The sequence below is a fragment of the Cherax quadricarinatus genome, chromosome 43, assembly GCF_038502225.1.
Source record: "Cherax quadricarinatus isolate ZL_2023a chromosome 43, ASM3850222v1, whole genome shotgun sequence".
Lineage (NCBI taxonomy): Eukaryota > Metazoa > Arthropoda > Malacostraca > Decapoda > Parastacidae > Cherax > Cherax quadricarinatus.
This window is the reverse complement of record NC_091334.1, coordinates 7,856,231-7,873,040: the sequence shown is the minus strand read 5'-3', so window position 1 is coordinate 7,873,040 and position 16,810 is coordinate 7,856,231. Positions and strand designations below refer to the sequence as shown.

The 16,810-nt window shown below is 43.2% G+C and overlaps 1 protein-coding gene across 2 annotated transcripts in view; it reads left to right on the top strand.

The window, feature by feature from the left end:
* The window catches only part of LOC128694227 (ras-related protein Rab-33B), a 71,450-nt gene extending 55,902 nt beyond the window's left edge, over positions 1-15,548 (top strand). For both annotated transcript variants that reach the window (XM_070093548.1, XM_070093547.1), the window contains 2 exons: positions 12,168-12,317; positions 13,680-15,548. In XM_070093548.1, the coding sequence (XP_069949649.1) occupies positions 12,168-12,317; positions 13,680-13,892 (363 nt within the window). In that variant the 3' untranslated portion in view covers positions 13,893-15,548. The remainder of the gene's footprint in view (positions 1-12,167; positions 12,318-13,679) is intronic.
* Positions 15,549-16,810: the final 1,262 nt, after the last annotated feature.

Sequence of the window (16,810 nt, the reverse complement as noted above, 5' to 3'; positions counted from 1 at the left end):
CCTCAATTCTTGTAGTGGTACTGTCATTCTGCCCCATACCATAGTTCAACAAAATTTCCAGACATGTGGCACTGACCTACTTGATCAGTTGGAACTCCAAGATCTCCCAATCCTCAAGGTAGACACTTACGTTCTTCCTGCCCGTGGGCAGAGACGATACCCTAGCAATGTGGCTCATTTAACTTTTGACAGCCGTGAACTCCCATCCTCAGTTTATGTAGCAGGACATCGGTTACAAGTTCGAAAGGTGATCCCTACACCGCAACAGTGTAGAAATTGCTGGCGATTTGGCCATCCAGCGAAATATTGCAGATCTATCGCCGAATGCCCAGTCTGTGGTGCTGATGACCATTCTAATACGTCTTGCAATCGACCTCCCTCTTGCCTTAATTGTCATGAGGCTCACCCTTCGTACTCTCGCCGTTGTCAAGTCTACTTAAACGAGCGGGAAATCCATTACCTCAAAGAGGCAGAAGATCTCCCTTATGCCATGGCAGTTTCTCATCTCCGCCTCCAAGGGAGACTACCTTGTGTTTCTTATTCCCGTGTTTCAAAACGTCCCCCCACTTCTGGTATCCCATCTTCTGCACCCACCTCTGTGGTTACCTCTCCCATAGTCACTCCTGTATCTAATTCTTTTGCTGTCCTTGGCTCAGACGTCCCTACTTCAATGCCTCAGTCTGATCTCGCTTCTTCGTGTTCTCTCTCACAAGCCTCAGTAGCGACGAGATCTCGTATGACACCAACTCCCAATCATCCCTCTACTTCTCAAAAGTCAAAAAAAGGTCCGTTAACACCTCCTACCCATCTTCCACCTCATTTTACCTTCCCTGTCTCTGTACCTGGTTCTCCCCCTCTCACTGGCTCTGTTACAAGTGTAGAGGTTCACCCTCCTCCTCGTACTGTACCTTCCTCCCCTGTTCCCTCCCAAGTTTCTTCCTCTTATGCCACCTCTCAGGTTTCTGCCTCTTCTGTCCCCTTCCACTCTTCTCCAGTTCCCTCCACCCTTTTGCCCCCCCCCTACCTTGGTACAGTCTAATACAGTTCCAATCTTTACTCATCCTCCCCCTACAATTTCCAATATTGTCTCCCATACGACGTCTCTGAATTCCGAAACACTTGAAGCAATCTCTGAATATATTGCAGAGACCAAACCATCATTGGACACTGATCCACCCTCCGCTCCTTCTCTCTCCTCTGCTCCATCTGCACAACTCCTTTCTTCACAGCGCACCGTTCCTTCGCTGCTTGAACGTTTTCCACTGCCTCCGCATGTGGACTTTTCTAACCCCTCTAGTCCGTAGGAACCCTTACCTGCAGATTTCAGGTATCTTTATCATTGCCAATCATGGCCTATTTACAGTGGAATATACGCGGCCTCAAGGGTAATCGGGGTGAGCTTCAGATATTACTCTCCCAGTTTTCCCCTGTTGGTGTTTGCTTACAGGAACCAAAATTACACTCTGCTGTTATCTCTCCCATCTCAGGCTATAATTTATTGTATTCTTCAGGTCCTTTTCCTGATGGGACCTTTAATGAAAGTGCCCTTCTTCTACGCACTGATATTCCGTACCATCAGCTATTTGTTCATACTTCGCTGCATTACACAGCAGCCCATATCCACTTGCATAGGTGGTATACCCTCTGTTCTTTATATCTCTCTCCTTCTCGGGCATTATCTATTCCGGATATTGCCTTTCTTGTTTCGTCATTACCGCCACCGATTCTGTTACTTGGCGATTTTAATGCCCACCATTTCCTCTGGGGGGGGTCTCACTGTGATTCCCGTGGCATTCAGTTAGAGGCTTTTCTTGCCACCCACCCCCTCCATGTTTTAAATACAGGTACTCACACCCATTTTGATCCTCGGACTCTCTCTCTCTCTTGCATCGATCTCTCAGTCTGTTCTTCCTCCGCCGCATTAGACTTCACTTGGTCTGTTCTCCTGGACTTACATGACAGCGATCATTTCCCAATCATTCTTACTTCCCCTTCATATTCACCACCTCTTCGCATCCCACGCTGGCAATTTGATCAGGCAAATTGGAACCTTTACTCACACCTAACTGTTTTTAGAGAGGTTCCTTCTTCGTCCTCCATCGATGAGCTTTTACACCTCTTCTCGTCCTCCGTTTTAACCACAGCTTCTAATTGTATACCCCAAACTTCGGGCAGGCATTCTCAGAAATGCGTGCCTTGGTGGTCTCCTGCTTGTGCTCGTGCAGTACGTTTGAAACGCGCTGCATGGGGCAGGTACTGGTACAATAGAACCACAGAGAGACTTCTTGATTTTAAGCAGAAGCGTGCGATCGCTCGCCGTGTCATCCGTGATGCTAAACGCACTTGCTGGCGAGATTATGTCTCCACCATCACCTCTGCTTCCTCTATGAGTGCAGTCTGGAAAAAAGTATGAAAACTGAGTGGTAAATATTCTCCTGACCCGGCTCCTGTTCTGCGGGTTGCGGTGTTGATATAGCAAACCCACTAGATGTTGCCAATGAAATTGGCAATCATCTGGTCCGTATTTCTCAGGGACTCCATCTATGCCCCTCATTTCTTTCCTCAAAGTCTGCCAGAGAGTTAGCACCCTTGGACTTTTCTTCTCTCAGAGAAGAACAGTATAATGTGCCTTTTACACTTCAAGAACTGGAGGCAACACTCTCAGCTTGCCGATCATCGGCAGCTAAGCCCGACGACATTCATATTCGTATGCTACAACATTTACATCAGTCAGCCCTTGCAGTCCTATTACGCCTTTACAATCTTATTTGGTCACAAGGAGTTCATCCACAGCTGTGGAAATCCGCCATTATTGTCCCTTTCCGCAAACCAGGCACTACGGGACATGAAGCCTCCCACTATCGTCCCATTGCTCTTACCAGTGCAGTTTGCAAAGTGATGGAATGCCTAGTAAATAGACATTTAATGTGGTATTTAGAGACACACAACAGTCTCTCCACTCGTCAATATGGCTTTCGTAAGGGACGTTCTACCATAGACCCCTTACTACGCTTGGATACATATGTTCGTAATGCCTTTGCAAATGACCACTCAGTTATTGCCATATTTTTTGACCTTGAGAAGGCATATGACACAACTTGGAGGTATAATATTTTAGCCCAAGCCCACTCCTTAGGCCTTCGAGCCAATCTACCATCCTTCCTTAAGAACTTTTTAACTGACAGGCATTTCCGTGTTCGGGTTAATAATGTGCTCTCCCCGGGCTTTAACCAAGCTGAAGGTGTCCCCCAGGGATGTGTTCTGAGCACAACACTTTTTCTCCTTGCTATTAATGATTTGGCCTCTAGTCTTCCATCAAATATTTGATCATCACTCTATGTTGATGACTTCGCTACTGCCTGTGTGCCTGTGCAGGCGCTGACTGTCACCTCATTACAGTTTCTCTCCAGCATGCAGTCGACCGTGTTTCCAATTGGGCCACCACACATGGGTTTAAATTTTCCAGCACTAAAACCCACCAAATTACTTTCACTAGATGCTCTGTCATCTCCGATCATCCTTTGTACCTCTATGGCTCCCGTATCCCTGAACGTGATACAGTCAAGTTTCTGGGCCTCCTCTTTGACCGTAGGTTATCCTGGAAACCTCACATTACCTCTCTGAAGGCAACTTGTCACAGCCGGCTGAACCTTCTTAAAACCCTTGCTCATCTTTCATGGGGAGCTGATTGTCGAACCCTCCTTCGCCTACATTCCACCCTTATTTTATCGAAACTTGATTATGGTGACCAGATCTATTCAGCGGCATCTCCTGCTACTCTCTCTAGCCTTAACCCCATTCATCACCAAGGATTACGTTTATGCCTTGGTGCTTTTCGCTCTTCCCCTGTCGAGAGCCTCTATGCAGAAGTGAACATTCCATCCTTATCCGATCGCCGTGATGCCCATTGCCTTCGCTACTATGTACGCTCTCATGATCTCCGCAATCCTTCCATTTATAGAATGGTCACTGATATTAGTAGACATTCTTTATTTGTTCGCCGCCCCTGTTTACTCCGTCCCTTCTCTCTTCACCTTCATTTGCTCTTGTCTTCTCTTCAATTACCACGTTTCTATGTTCATGTAGCATCTCACTTTTCCCTACCCCCCTGGGAAGTTCCAGCTGTTCGAGTCTGTTCTTTCTGTCTCCCTTGCTCGAAAGCCCAACTGTCTACGGTCGCTTGCCGCTCTCTTTTTCTTGACCACTTTCACTCTCATTCTCATGCCATTGCTGTGTACACAGATGGCTCTAAGTCTTCTGACGGCATAGGATTCGCAGCAGTGTTTCTGGACAGCGTCGTACGAGGGCATTTACTATCTTCGGCTAGTATTTTTACTGCTGAATTGTATGCCATCCTTGCAGCACTTATCCGTATTGCATCTATGCCTGTGTCATCATTTGTGGTTGTCTCCGACTCCCTTAGTGCTTTACAGGCTATACAGAAATTTGATACACCTCACCCCTTAGTCCTCCGTATCCAACTTTGGCTACGCCGCATCTTTACCAAGCATAAAGATATTGTTTTTTGTTGGGTCCCTGGTCATGTTGACGTATAGGGCAATGAACAGGCAGACACTGCTGCGCGGTCAGCAGTACATGACCTACCAGTTTCATATAGAGGTATACCATTTTCGGACTATTTTGCTGCAATATCTTCCTACCTTCACACCCGTTTGCAACAACGTTGGTCTACTATGCTCGGCAACAAACTTCAATCTATTAAACCAAGTATAGGTTACTGGCCGTCTTCTTATCACCAGTGTCGAGGTTGGGAGACTACTCTCTCCCGTCTTCGCATTGGCCATACTCGTCTTACTCATGGATATCTCATGGAGATGCGCCCTGCTCCTCTCTGTGAGAATTGCCAAGTTCCATTATCAGTCAGCCACATTCTGTTGGACTGCCCACTTTATCAACGAGTGCGCAGAATTTACCTCCGTCATTGTCTTCGCTCCGCTGCTCTCTCTTTACCTTCCCTTCTTGCTGATGGACCCACCTTTCATCCGGACTCTCTCATTGACTTTTTGACAACAACTGACTTACTTCACAAATTCTGATACCTTCAGCCCTTTCTACTTCAATCTCTTGCTACCTACTATCCCCTGCCCCGCTGTTTTCTGTAACTTACTGATCATCCCTCCTCCCTTCTGCCATCCAATACCCTCGCTTCCTTCCTGCCCTGCAGCGCTGTATAGCCCTTGTGGCTTAGCGCTTCTTTTTGATTATAATAATAATAATAATAATACATAATTGGTTACAAGTTCGAAAGGTGATCCCTACACCGCAACAGTGTAGAACTTGCTGGCGTTTTGGTCACCCAGCAAAATATTGAAGATCTATGGCCGAATGCCCAGTCTGTGGTGCCGACGACCATTCTAATACATCTTGCAGTCAACCTCCATCTTGCCTTAATTGTAATGAGGCTCAGCCTTCGTACTCTCGCCGTTGCCAGGTCTACTTGAATGAGCATGAAATCCATTGCCTCAAAGAAGCAGGTCTCCCTTATGCTATGGCAGTTACTCATCTCCGCCTCCAAGGAAGACTACCCCGTGTTTCTTATTCTCGTGTTTCAAAACGTCCCCCCATTTCTGGAGTCCCATCTTCTGCAGCCTCCTCTGTTGTTACCCCTCCCATAGCCACTCTGGCATCTAATCCTTTTGCTGTCCTTGGCTCTGACGTCCCGACTACAACTCAGTCTGTTCTCACATCTTCACGTCCTTCCTCACAAGCCCCGGTATCGACAAGACCCCGTACGACACCTTCTACCAATCGCCCCTCTACTTCTCAGAAGTCCAAAAAAACCCCAGTGCTCAAATCTTCGTTGCCCCTTCCTTCCCTTCTTCCACCTCCGCACTTTACCTTTCCAGTCTCTGTACCTAGTTCTTCCCCTCTATCTGGCTCTATTACAAGTGTGGAGGTTCACCCTCCTCCTCGTACTATGCCTTCCACCCCCGTCCCCTCCCAAGTTTCTCCCTCTTCTGCCACCTCCCAGGTTTCTGCCTCTTCTGTCCCCTCCCACACTTCTTCTCCAGTCCCCTACACTCTTACGTCCCCCCCTACTTTGGTACAGTCCATTACTGTCCCAATCTTTACTCACTCTCCTCCTTCTACCTCCAATATTGTCTCCCATACATCTTTGAATTCACAAACACTTGAAGCCATTTCAGAATATATTGCAGAGACTAAACCTTCAATGGACACTGATCCACCTCCTGTTCCTTCTCTTCCCTCTCCTCAATCTCCACAACTCCACTCTTCGCAACACTCCATTCCTTCGCTACTTGAACGCCTTCCAGTGCCACCACACGTTGACTTTTCTAACCTCTCTAGTCCGTAGGTGCCCTTCCCTACGGATTCCTGGTATTTTCTTCATTGCCAATCATGGCCTATTTACAGTGGAATATCCGCGGCCTCAGGGGTAATCGGGGTGAGCTTCAGCTGTTGCTTTCCAGGTTTTTCCCTGTTGGTGCTTGCTTACAAGAACCAAAATTACACTCAGCTGTTTTCCAACCTCTCTCAGGCTATAATTTATTGTATTCTTCGGATCCTTTCTCAGATGGGACCTTTAATGAAAGTGCTCTTCTTCTACGCAATGATATTCCGTACTGTCAACTATTTGTCCATACCTCGCTGCATTACACTGCAGCCTGTATCCACTTGAATAAGTGGTATACAATATGTTCTTTATATCTCTCTCTTTCTCGAGCATTTTCTATCCCAGATTTTGCTTTTCTAGTTTCATCCTTACCACCGCCACTTCCGTTACTTGGTGATTTCAACGCCCACCATTTCCTCTGGGGGGGGGGTCTCATTGTGACTCACGTGGCATCCAGTTGGAGGCTTTTCTCGCCTCTCACCCCCTCCATGTTTTAAATACGGGTACTCCCACCCATTTTGATCCTCGTACTCGTACTCTCTCTTGCATCGATCTATCAGTCTGCTCTTCCTCCACTGCACTAGACTTCACCTGGTCTGTTCTACCGGACTTACATGACAGTGATCATTTTCCTATCATTCTTACTTCACCTTCCTATTCACCACCTTTCCGTAGCCCTCGCTGGCAATTTGATCGGGCAAATTGGGACCTTTACTCGAAACTCACTGCTTTTAGTGAGGTTCCTTCTTCATCCTCCATTGATGAGCTTCTACACCTCGTCTCGATGTCAGTTCATGTCACAGCTTCTCATTCTATACCCCAAACCTCAGGCAGGCATTCTCGGAAGTGCGTGCCTTGGTACTCACCTAGTTGTACTCACCTAGTTGAGGTTGCAGGGGTCGAGTCCAAGCTCCTGGCCTCGCCTCTTCACTGGTCGCTACTAGGTCACTCTCCCTGAACCATGAGCTTTATCGTACCTCTGCTTAAAGCTATGTATGGATCCTGCCTCCACTACATCGCTTCCCAAACTATTCCACTTCCTGACTACTCTGTGGCTGAAGAAATACTTCCTAACATCCCTTTGATTCATCTGTGTCTTCAGCTTCCAACTTGCCTTGGTGGTCTCCTGCTTGTGCTCGTGCAGTACGTTTGAAACGCACTGCATGGGGCAGGTACTGGTACAGTAGAACCGATGAGAGACTTCTTGATTTTAAGCAGAAGCGTGCGATCGCTCGCCGTGTCATCCATGACACTAAACGCACTTGCTGGCGAGACTATGTTTCCACCATCACCTCTGCTTCCTCTGTGAGTGCAGTCTGGAAAAAGTGAGGAAATTGAGTGATAAATACTCTCCTGACCCGGCTCCTGTTCTACGGGTCGCTGGTGTTGATGTAGCAAACCCTCTTGACGTTGCCATTGAAATTGGCACTCATCTGGTCCGTATTTCCCGGGGGCTCCATCTATGCCCCTCGTTTTTTTCCTCAAAGTCTGCCAGAGAGTTAGTACCCTTGGACTTTTCTTCTCTCAGAGAAGAACAGTATAATGTACCTTTTACACTTCAGGAACTGGAGGCAACGGTTTCAGCTTGCCGATCATCGGCAGCTGGGCCTGACAACATTCATATTCGTATGTTACAACATTTACATCAGTCAGCCCTTGTAGTCCTCTTACACCTCTTCAATCTTATTTGGTCACAAGGAGTTCTTCCCCAGTTGTGGAAATCTGCCATTATTCTCCCTTTCCGCAAACCGGGTACTACAGGACATGATGTCTCCCACTATCGTCCCATCGCTCTTACTAGTGCAGTTTGCAAAGTGATGGAACGTCTGGTAAATCGACGTTTAATGTGGTATTTAGAGACACACAACAGTCTCTCCGCTAGTCAATATGGCTTTCGTAAGGGCCGTTCTACCATAGACCCCTTACTACGCTTGGATACGTATGTTCGTAATGCCTTTGCGAATAATCACTCAGTTATTGCCATATTTTTTGACCTTGAGAAGGCATATGACACAACTTGGAGGTATAATGTTTTGGCCCAGGCCCACTCCTTAGGCCTCCGAGGCAATCTCCCATCCTTCCTTAAGACCTTTTTAACTGACAGACATTTCCATGTTTGAGTCAATAATGTGCTTTCTCTGGACTTCATCCAAGCTGAAGGAGTCCCTCAGGGATGTGTTCTGAGCACAACGCTTTTTCTCCTTGCTATAAATGATTTGGCCTCTGTTCTTCCACCCAATATTTGGTCATCACTCTATGTTGATGACTTCGCTATTGCTTGTGCAGGCGCTGACTGTCATCTTATTGCCGTTTCTCTCCAGCATGCGGTCGACCGTGTTTCCACTTGGGCCACCACGCATGGGTTTAAATTTTCCAGTACCAAAACTCACCAGATTACTTTCACTAGACGCTCTGTCATCTCCGATCATCCTTTGTATCTCTATGGCTCCCGTTTCCCCGAACGTGATACAGTCAGGTTTCTAGGCCTTCTCTTTGACCGTCAGTTATCCTGGAAACCTCGCATTACCTCTCTGAAGGTAACTTGTCACAGCCGGCTAAACCTTCTTAAAACCCTTGCTCATCTTTCCTGGGGAGCTGATCGTCGAACTCTGCTTCGCCTACATTCAGCCCTCGTTTTATCGAAACTCGATTATGGTGACCAGATTTATTCAGCTGCCTCTCCTGCTACTCTAGCCTTAACCCCATACATCACCACGGATTACGTTTATGCCTTGGTGCTTTTCGCTCTTCCCCTGTTGATAGCCTCTATACAGAAGCGAATATTCCATCCTTGTCTGATCACCGTGATGCCCATTGCCTTCGCTACTATGTACGCTCTCACGATCTCCACAATCCTTCCATTTATAGAATGGTCACCGATATTAGTAGACATTATTTGTTCGCCGCCCATGTTTGCTCCGTCCCTTTTCTCTTCGCCTACATTCGCTCTTGTCTTCCCTTCAGTTACCACCTTTATATGTTCATCTAGCATCTCACTTTTCCCTACCCCCCCTGGGAAGTTCCAGCTGTTCGGGTCTGTTCTTTCTCACTCCCTTGCTCGAAAGCCCAACTGTCTACGGTCGCTTCCCGCTCTCTTTTTCTTGACCACTTTCACTCTCATTCTCATGCCATCGCTGTGTACACAGATTCAATTCAAATTCAAATTCAAAGTTTATTCTCTATAAGGATTACAATGCTGATTTTACAGAATTTGGTTATTGTGTGGTTTACATGTAGTAAAATAATAATTACAGAGTGTACCACTAGAACACCTAGCATGGCTAGGCATTTCGGGCAGACTTATATTAAATCTTAAGTTTAAAATATTGCAAAATTATGAGGTAAGTTGGTATTATGGCTAAGTGACTAAATACTAGTTGTGAGTTTAGCAATGTGAATGCTTTTGTTTTGGCACTATACATAGTTTCAGTATTGGAGTATCACAGGCCAACTTATGACTAGTTAAGATTCATTATTTTGAGATTGAGATTGATATTTCTGTTTATGGTCAAATGGGTGAGTGAGTGTAAGTGTGAACCACCAGGTGGTATTCGTATTATTAGTTGACAGGGTGTATCAGGGAGATAAGATGTTTTCTGATGGTAGTTTTGAAGGTGATGAATGTGTCTGCAGTTTTGGAATTTTCAGGTAGGGTGTTCCAGATTTTAGGGCCTTTGACATACATTGAATTTTTGTAAAGGTTTAGTCGGACACGGGGAATGTCATAGAGATGTTTGTGTCTGGTGTTGTGCCTGTGGGTTCTGTCACAACTATCAAGAAAGCGTTTTAGGTCAAGGTTAATATTGGAATTTAAGGTCCTGTAGATGTAGATTGCACAGTAGTAAGTGTGGATGTACTGAACAGGGAGTAAGTTTAGATCTATGAAGAGTGGGGGGGGGGTGTTGCCAGGGATGGGATTTAGTGATTATTCTTACTGCGGCTTTTTGTTGGGTTATTATTGGCTTTAGGTGTGTTGCTGCAGTTGAACCCCAAGCACAGATAGCATAGGTGAGGTATGGATATATAAGTGAATGGTATAGTGTGAGAAGGGCAGTTTGCGGCACGTAGTATCGTATCTTGGAGAGGATCCCAACCGTTTTGGATACTTTTTTGGTTATGTGTTGGATATGGGTGCTGAAGTTCAGGTTGTTGTCGAGGTATAGGCCTAGGAATTTGCCCTCATTATGCCTGGCAATTAGAGTGTTGTCGATCTTAATGTTAAGATGGCTCTAAGTCTTCAGACGGCATCGGATTCGCAGCAGTGTTTCCGGACAGCGTTGTGCGGGGGCATTTACTATCTTCGGCTAGCATTTTTACTGCTGAATTGTATGCCATTCTTACAGCACTTATTCGTATCGCATCTATGCCTGTGTCATCATTTGTGGTAGTCTCAGACTCCCTTAGTGCTCTACAGGCTATACGAAAATTTGATACATCTCACCCCCTAGTTCTCCGTATCCAACTTTGGCTACGCCGTATCTCTACCAAACATAAAGATATTGTTTTTTGTTGGGTCCCTGGTCATGTCGATGTACAGGGCAATGAACAGGCAAACACTGCTGCGCGGTCAGCAGTACATGACCTACCAATTTCCTATAGAGGTGTTCCATTTCTGGACTATTTTGCTGCAATAGCTACCCACCTTCATACCCGTTGGCAACAACGTTGGTCAACTCTGCTCGGTAACAAACTTCATTCTATTAAACCGAGCATAGGTTACTGGCCGTCTTCTTGTCATCAGTGCCGAGGTTGGGAGACCACTCTCTCCCGCCTTCGCATTGGCCACACTTGTCTTACCCATGGGTATCTCATGGAGAGGCACCCTGTTCCTCTCTGTGAGCAGTGTCAAGTTCCCGTATCGATTAGCCACATTCTGTTAGACTGCCCTCTCTATCAATGAGCACGCAGAATTTACCTCCGTCGTCGTCTCCACTCTACTACTCTCTCTTTACCTTCCCTTCTTGCTGATGGACCCTCCTTTAATCCTGACTCTCTCATTGACTTCTTGACAATGACTGATTTACTCCACAAACTCTGATGATGATACCTTTTGCACTCCCCTCAGCCCCTTCTAGCTCAGTCTCTTGCTGCCCTTTACCCTTTCACCATCCACTGCCCCGCTGTTCTCCGTAACCTATTACTCATCCATCTCCCTTTTACCACCTGATACCCTCGCTTCCTTCCTGCCCTGCAGCGCTGTATAGCCCTTGTGGCTTAGCGCTTCTTTTTGATTATAATAATAATCCTTCAGTCTAGAAGTAAGTGGCCAGAAAATGCCTTTCATTCAAGGTCTTCTTGATAATTCCAGTAGTCATCCTCATGTGTTTACCACCAAATATGACACCTTTGACACAACCACTGGATTGGGTGGTACAGAAACTCCTCACAGCACTGGATGATAACTTAATCACTGGGGTGCTAGACTTATTGCAGGAGCAATAAACGAACATAAAAATTGTACAGGATGGAGTGCCCCAATCAAAAAATACTCATTGGAGAAAATTATGGTCAAGTGTATTGAATAATTTTACAAGTTTTCCTTTCATAGACATGTCCAGAAAATTGTGGATCTGGCAAGGAGTGTTTCACTGTAATACAGGCATTTTTATAGGGCCACATCCATATTAGGCAAGTAAACTTATTTTTGAGAAATTAAGAATTTTTTTTTTCTTTTTTAGAATCAATGCAACCTGCATAAATTATGAGTGAGCTATACTCAAAGATATATTGTATTGTGAAGGCAGTATTATTTGGAAAGTTATAATCTCATCTTAACATTCATCTATTTTAGTCTCTGCCATCCTGGATTGAAGAGTGTAATCAGTACAGCCTGAGTTACAACATACCAAGAATTCTGGTGGGAAACAAATGTGACTGCAAAGGTCAGTTGGCTGTTCCAACTAATGTAGCACAGAGGTTTGCAGACCATCACAGTATGCCTGTAAGTATTGAGCATTATGTAAATAGAGCTAAGTTTTGTGAATGATGTACGGAAATACGTGAGAGATAGGATTTATAAAATGTACTCGATGCCTTTCTCATTTTTTTTTTTTTTGTTGGTAATATGTGCATCAAATGTATGTAACCACATGTTATATTTATGCCCAGCTCAGTCTTAGATCTACTGCCCTCCTCTCAGAAATCTCCACCTTCCATGCAGGCTTGATTTCTTAAACCAATTTACATATCCCAGTTTTAATTTTCCACTCTAGCCTGTGAGCCCACCTTTCACACTCCTTTTCCTTCAAGAGGGTGCCTTGATGTAAATGATGGGCTCTTGATCTAAGAAATAGGAGCTGTCGTGTCCTTGGATCAAATTTAATTACCACCCATTCTCTAGTTGCTGTGTGACTCGTGTGTTCAGTTCTTCCTAATGAATACAGTAATTTACACTTTTTCCTTATTCCAGCACTTCCATCATGCAGTGCTGTGTTACTCATTTTTTTTTAAGCACAGCACAGCATTGTATGGCCCTTGTGGGTTTAACAGTTATTATAATAATTATTATTAAGCACAGCAGCCAGCTCCCACTAAGGGAGAGTGACCCAGGGAGAGGAAACTGTAAAAATACCTTTGCCTATATACAGACACTATTTGAACTTGCTGCTGTATGACCCTTATGGGTCATTCATTGAACTTCCCTCACTATATTGGGATTAAGCTTTATCGGTTGGTGCTCCACCTCTACCATTAAAGTATGGACACGTCTGATTTCATTATAAAATTATCCTGATGACATTATTATTATAATCAAAAAGAAGCGCTAAGCCACAAGGGCTATACAGCGCTGCTCCTGATGACATGTACTGTACAGTAGTTTTTTCGTCCCACTAAAGTAAGGTAACTCTCAAAAAATACATACATTCACTATCATTCAATAACTGGTTTGGCAGAGGTGCACATTATCATGGGAAACTGTTGATATGTACGTATATGGGTCATGCAGCTCATGGGAAAATGATATGCAGTATGGTTTAATCCAGAAGTACTCAGGCATTACAGTTCAAATGATCTCTAAAATCTATCATCTTTACACAATGTATTACAAAAATGGACTGAACTTTTGTGTTACACTGCCATGTATCAAAAAGGTGCTGATGATAGGAAAAAGGCATGAACAGGAGTCCATGTGCAAAACTATACTGCCGTCATCTTGAATCTCATTTACATTACTCTCATAGTCCCAGTTTATCATGTGGGGGATATTTTAATATTTTTTCTTGACTAGGTTTATATTTTCTTGAGATAAAATTATGAGCTATGTATATTATCAGTATTAATATTTTGTGTTTGTTTATTTCAGCTTTTTGAAACTTCTGCCAAGGATGACAGTGACTGTGACCATGTAGAGGCCATCTTCATGACACTTGCTCACAAACTGAAGGCTTCTAAACCAATGATGCCCATCAGTCCCACCCAATTTCCAGTGGATGACATTCATAGAGCAGAAGTTGCATCTGTTGGTAGAGAGCGAAATGGTGTTGCAGTCGATGATTCTGGAGCATGCTTTTGCTGATTATTATAACACTAATCAGCGGGGGAAAAGCACTAAGCCCATAGTGGTTATACAGTCTTGGGGAATGGGAGGCAATCAGGTTTCATCCAAGGAAGACGAGAGGATGTCCACTTGCATCAAGAGTCCCTTACCAGCATTAAGGCACCTCCCTCAAGTTAATTTTTGTTGTTGAGATATTAATCTACTAATTAATATTTGTTTTACATGACCATGTAAAGTTTTAATATTTTGCTTATACAAGAATTTTTACATTGAAGTTTCACTATAGAATAAGGTTCTTCATACCCGGTAATTCTGGTAAGTTGGTTCATGGAAAGTGGAAGTACAAGTATTGTATATGCAGTTATACAATATTTTTGTTGTATGTGCAATATTTATTCATATTCAAGTAATACTTTGTAACATTTATAACTTTTACTATTTTGGTTCAGATCACATTAAGTTTCAGTACTGAATGTTTGTGTATCATTAGGGGTCAAGTTTTAAGGTAATATTCAGTAGCACCAAGTGCAAATGAGTGTTTTTAACTAAATACCTTGCAAGATAAAGTATCTGATGTAATGTTTTGCTATAAAAGCTTTCTCAAGCCTCTGAAGAAAACTTGTCCAGCATAGCAAAACATGATCTGTATAATAAATTCTCATTCTCTGTAGTATACTGTTTACAATGTAAGGTAATGTTGCTAAGCACAGTGGCATCAGGGTATCATTAACATCTCAGCTTTAGTAGAATATTTGAACCATAGATCTTAACAAGATTTGTAGGTACTGTAAAGAATTGTGCTTATACACTTTAATTTTCATTCTTCTTAATGCAAGCAAGTTTCTCTTATGTGATAATCATTATACAAAATCAGTTGAAAAGTTTTAGGGATTGAATCATTATTATTATTATTATAATCAAAAAGAAGCGCTAAGCCACAAGGAACAAGGGATTGAATCAGAAATTATTTTCTGTGGCTAAAACATACATATTAGTGTTTACCAGTTTTCATCCCTGAAATTTAAAAAGTTTCAGAAATAAAATGATACTAGAAATATTTGAATATTTTGTGTAACATGTCAGTTTTATTAGAATGTGGACAAATTCTTGGCTACTAATCCTCCAGTACATGGAAAAGAGGGGGCTACACTAGGTACTTTCTACTACCAGATCTGTCATTGTTTTAATAATTTTGATAGGTTTTATTTCTTCGGTACAATATAGGGAAATTAGCTAATCTTGTTGATCTTTCAATCCAAGTGACTTGCTTTGATTGCTAGCCAAGTAAGAAAGGATGATTTGCTTTCATTTCAACTTCATGATAGTTTGTTCTGTGCATTTTAATGGTGGTTTATAGTCAAACTATAAATATTAGCTTTAAAACTAAAAACTGAGGAATAATATTCTTCATACCATTCCAATATTTTTATATATTTTATGTTGTACATATACTTTGTGTAAAGATAGAGCATCTTCTTCCATATATATGTATTCTATACTAGGTGAACTGTATATATATATACACCCTTTCTACATTATTCTAATGGCAGAATACATCTAACACTCAATGCATATTAGAAACCCTAAATATGGACATTTGAGACCCACCCTTTAGAATTTGTACATACAAAATTTTCAGTGATATTGTAATGAAAAATTAAAGTTTATAATAAATGTCGACTTCATTCACCACCATTTCAATTATATTGGGTTACACTAATATACTAAACGACTGTTAAGTGTTTTTTTAAACAAATGCATTTAGATATTATTGACAGCTTGAAATATTTTTAAAATGTTACTAGTAGTTCTAATTTTTAAGAGAATATCCATGCTGTGAAAGACACATGCAGGGTAAGGATATTTTATTGAGAAAATGCTTTGCCATGAATGGTTTCTTCAGTTATACAGGCATAACCACAAGCGGTGTATAGACTATGGGACAAGAGGGCGAGGCATGGGAAAAAAGAGAAGGGCCTAGTGCAGGCTGCAAGGGTTGGAGAAGAGCCTGTGAGGCATGGGCCAGTAGGTCCACTGCAGTGCTCTAACACTCTTGACATCAGGTAATTGCTGTTTTGGTGGTGGTAAAGAATTAACTTATCCAAAATTAATAAAATAATAAAGCTGAAGATTTTTGGGAAATGGTGTTTTAGACAACACCATTTGATAAAGTTGTTACACATGGCAAGTTTGGCTTAACCCTTTGACTGTCGCGGCCGTATATATACGTCTTACGAGGTATCGTGTTTGACGTATACATGTATATACTCATAAATTCTAGCGGCTTCAAATCAAGCAGGAGAAAGCTGGTAGGCCCACATGTGAGAGAATTGGTCTGTGTGGTCAGTGTGCACCATATAAAAAAAAATCCTGGAGCACGCAGTTTATCTGGAGTTTTATCTGGAGAGAGTTCCGGGGGTCAACGCCCCCGCGGCCCGGTCTGTGACCAGGCCTCCTTAGGTCAGTGTCCCAGGATGCGACCCACACCAGTCGACTAACACCCAGGTACCCATTTTACTGATGGGGAACATAGACAACAGGTGGAAAGAAACACGTCCAATGTTTCTACTCTGGCTGGGAATCGAACCCAGGCCCTCACCGTGTGAAGCGAGAGCGTTAACCACCAGGCCACCAGAGCATAATGAGAAAAAAAAACTCCGACCGTTTTTTTTAATTAAAATGCCGACTTTGTGGTCTATTTTCGTATAGTATTTATGGTTGTATTCTCGTTTTCTTGGTCTCATTTGATAGAATGGAAAACATATTGTAGAAATAGAGGTGATTTTGATTGATTTTACTATAAAAAGAACCTAGAAATGGAGCTCAAAGTAGGGGAAATGTTTGATTTTTGCCAATGTTCAAAAGTAAACAAATGATGCCATTGTCCAATAAATGTCCAACTAGTCATTCTAATATGCAGTCATGAATGGGTTGAT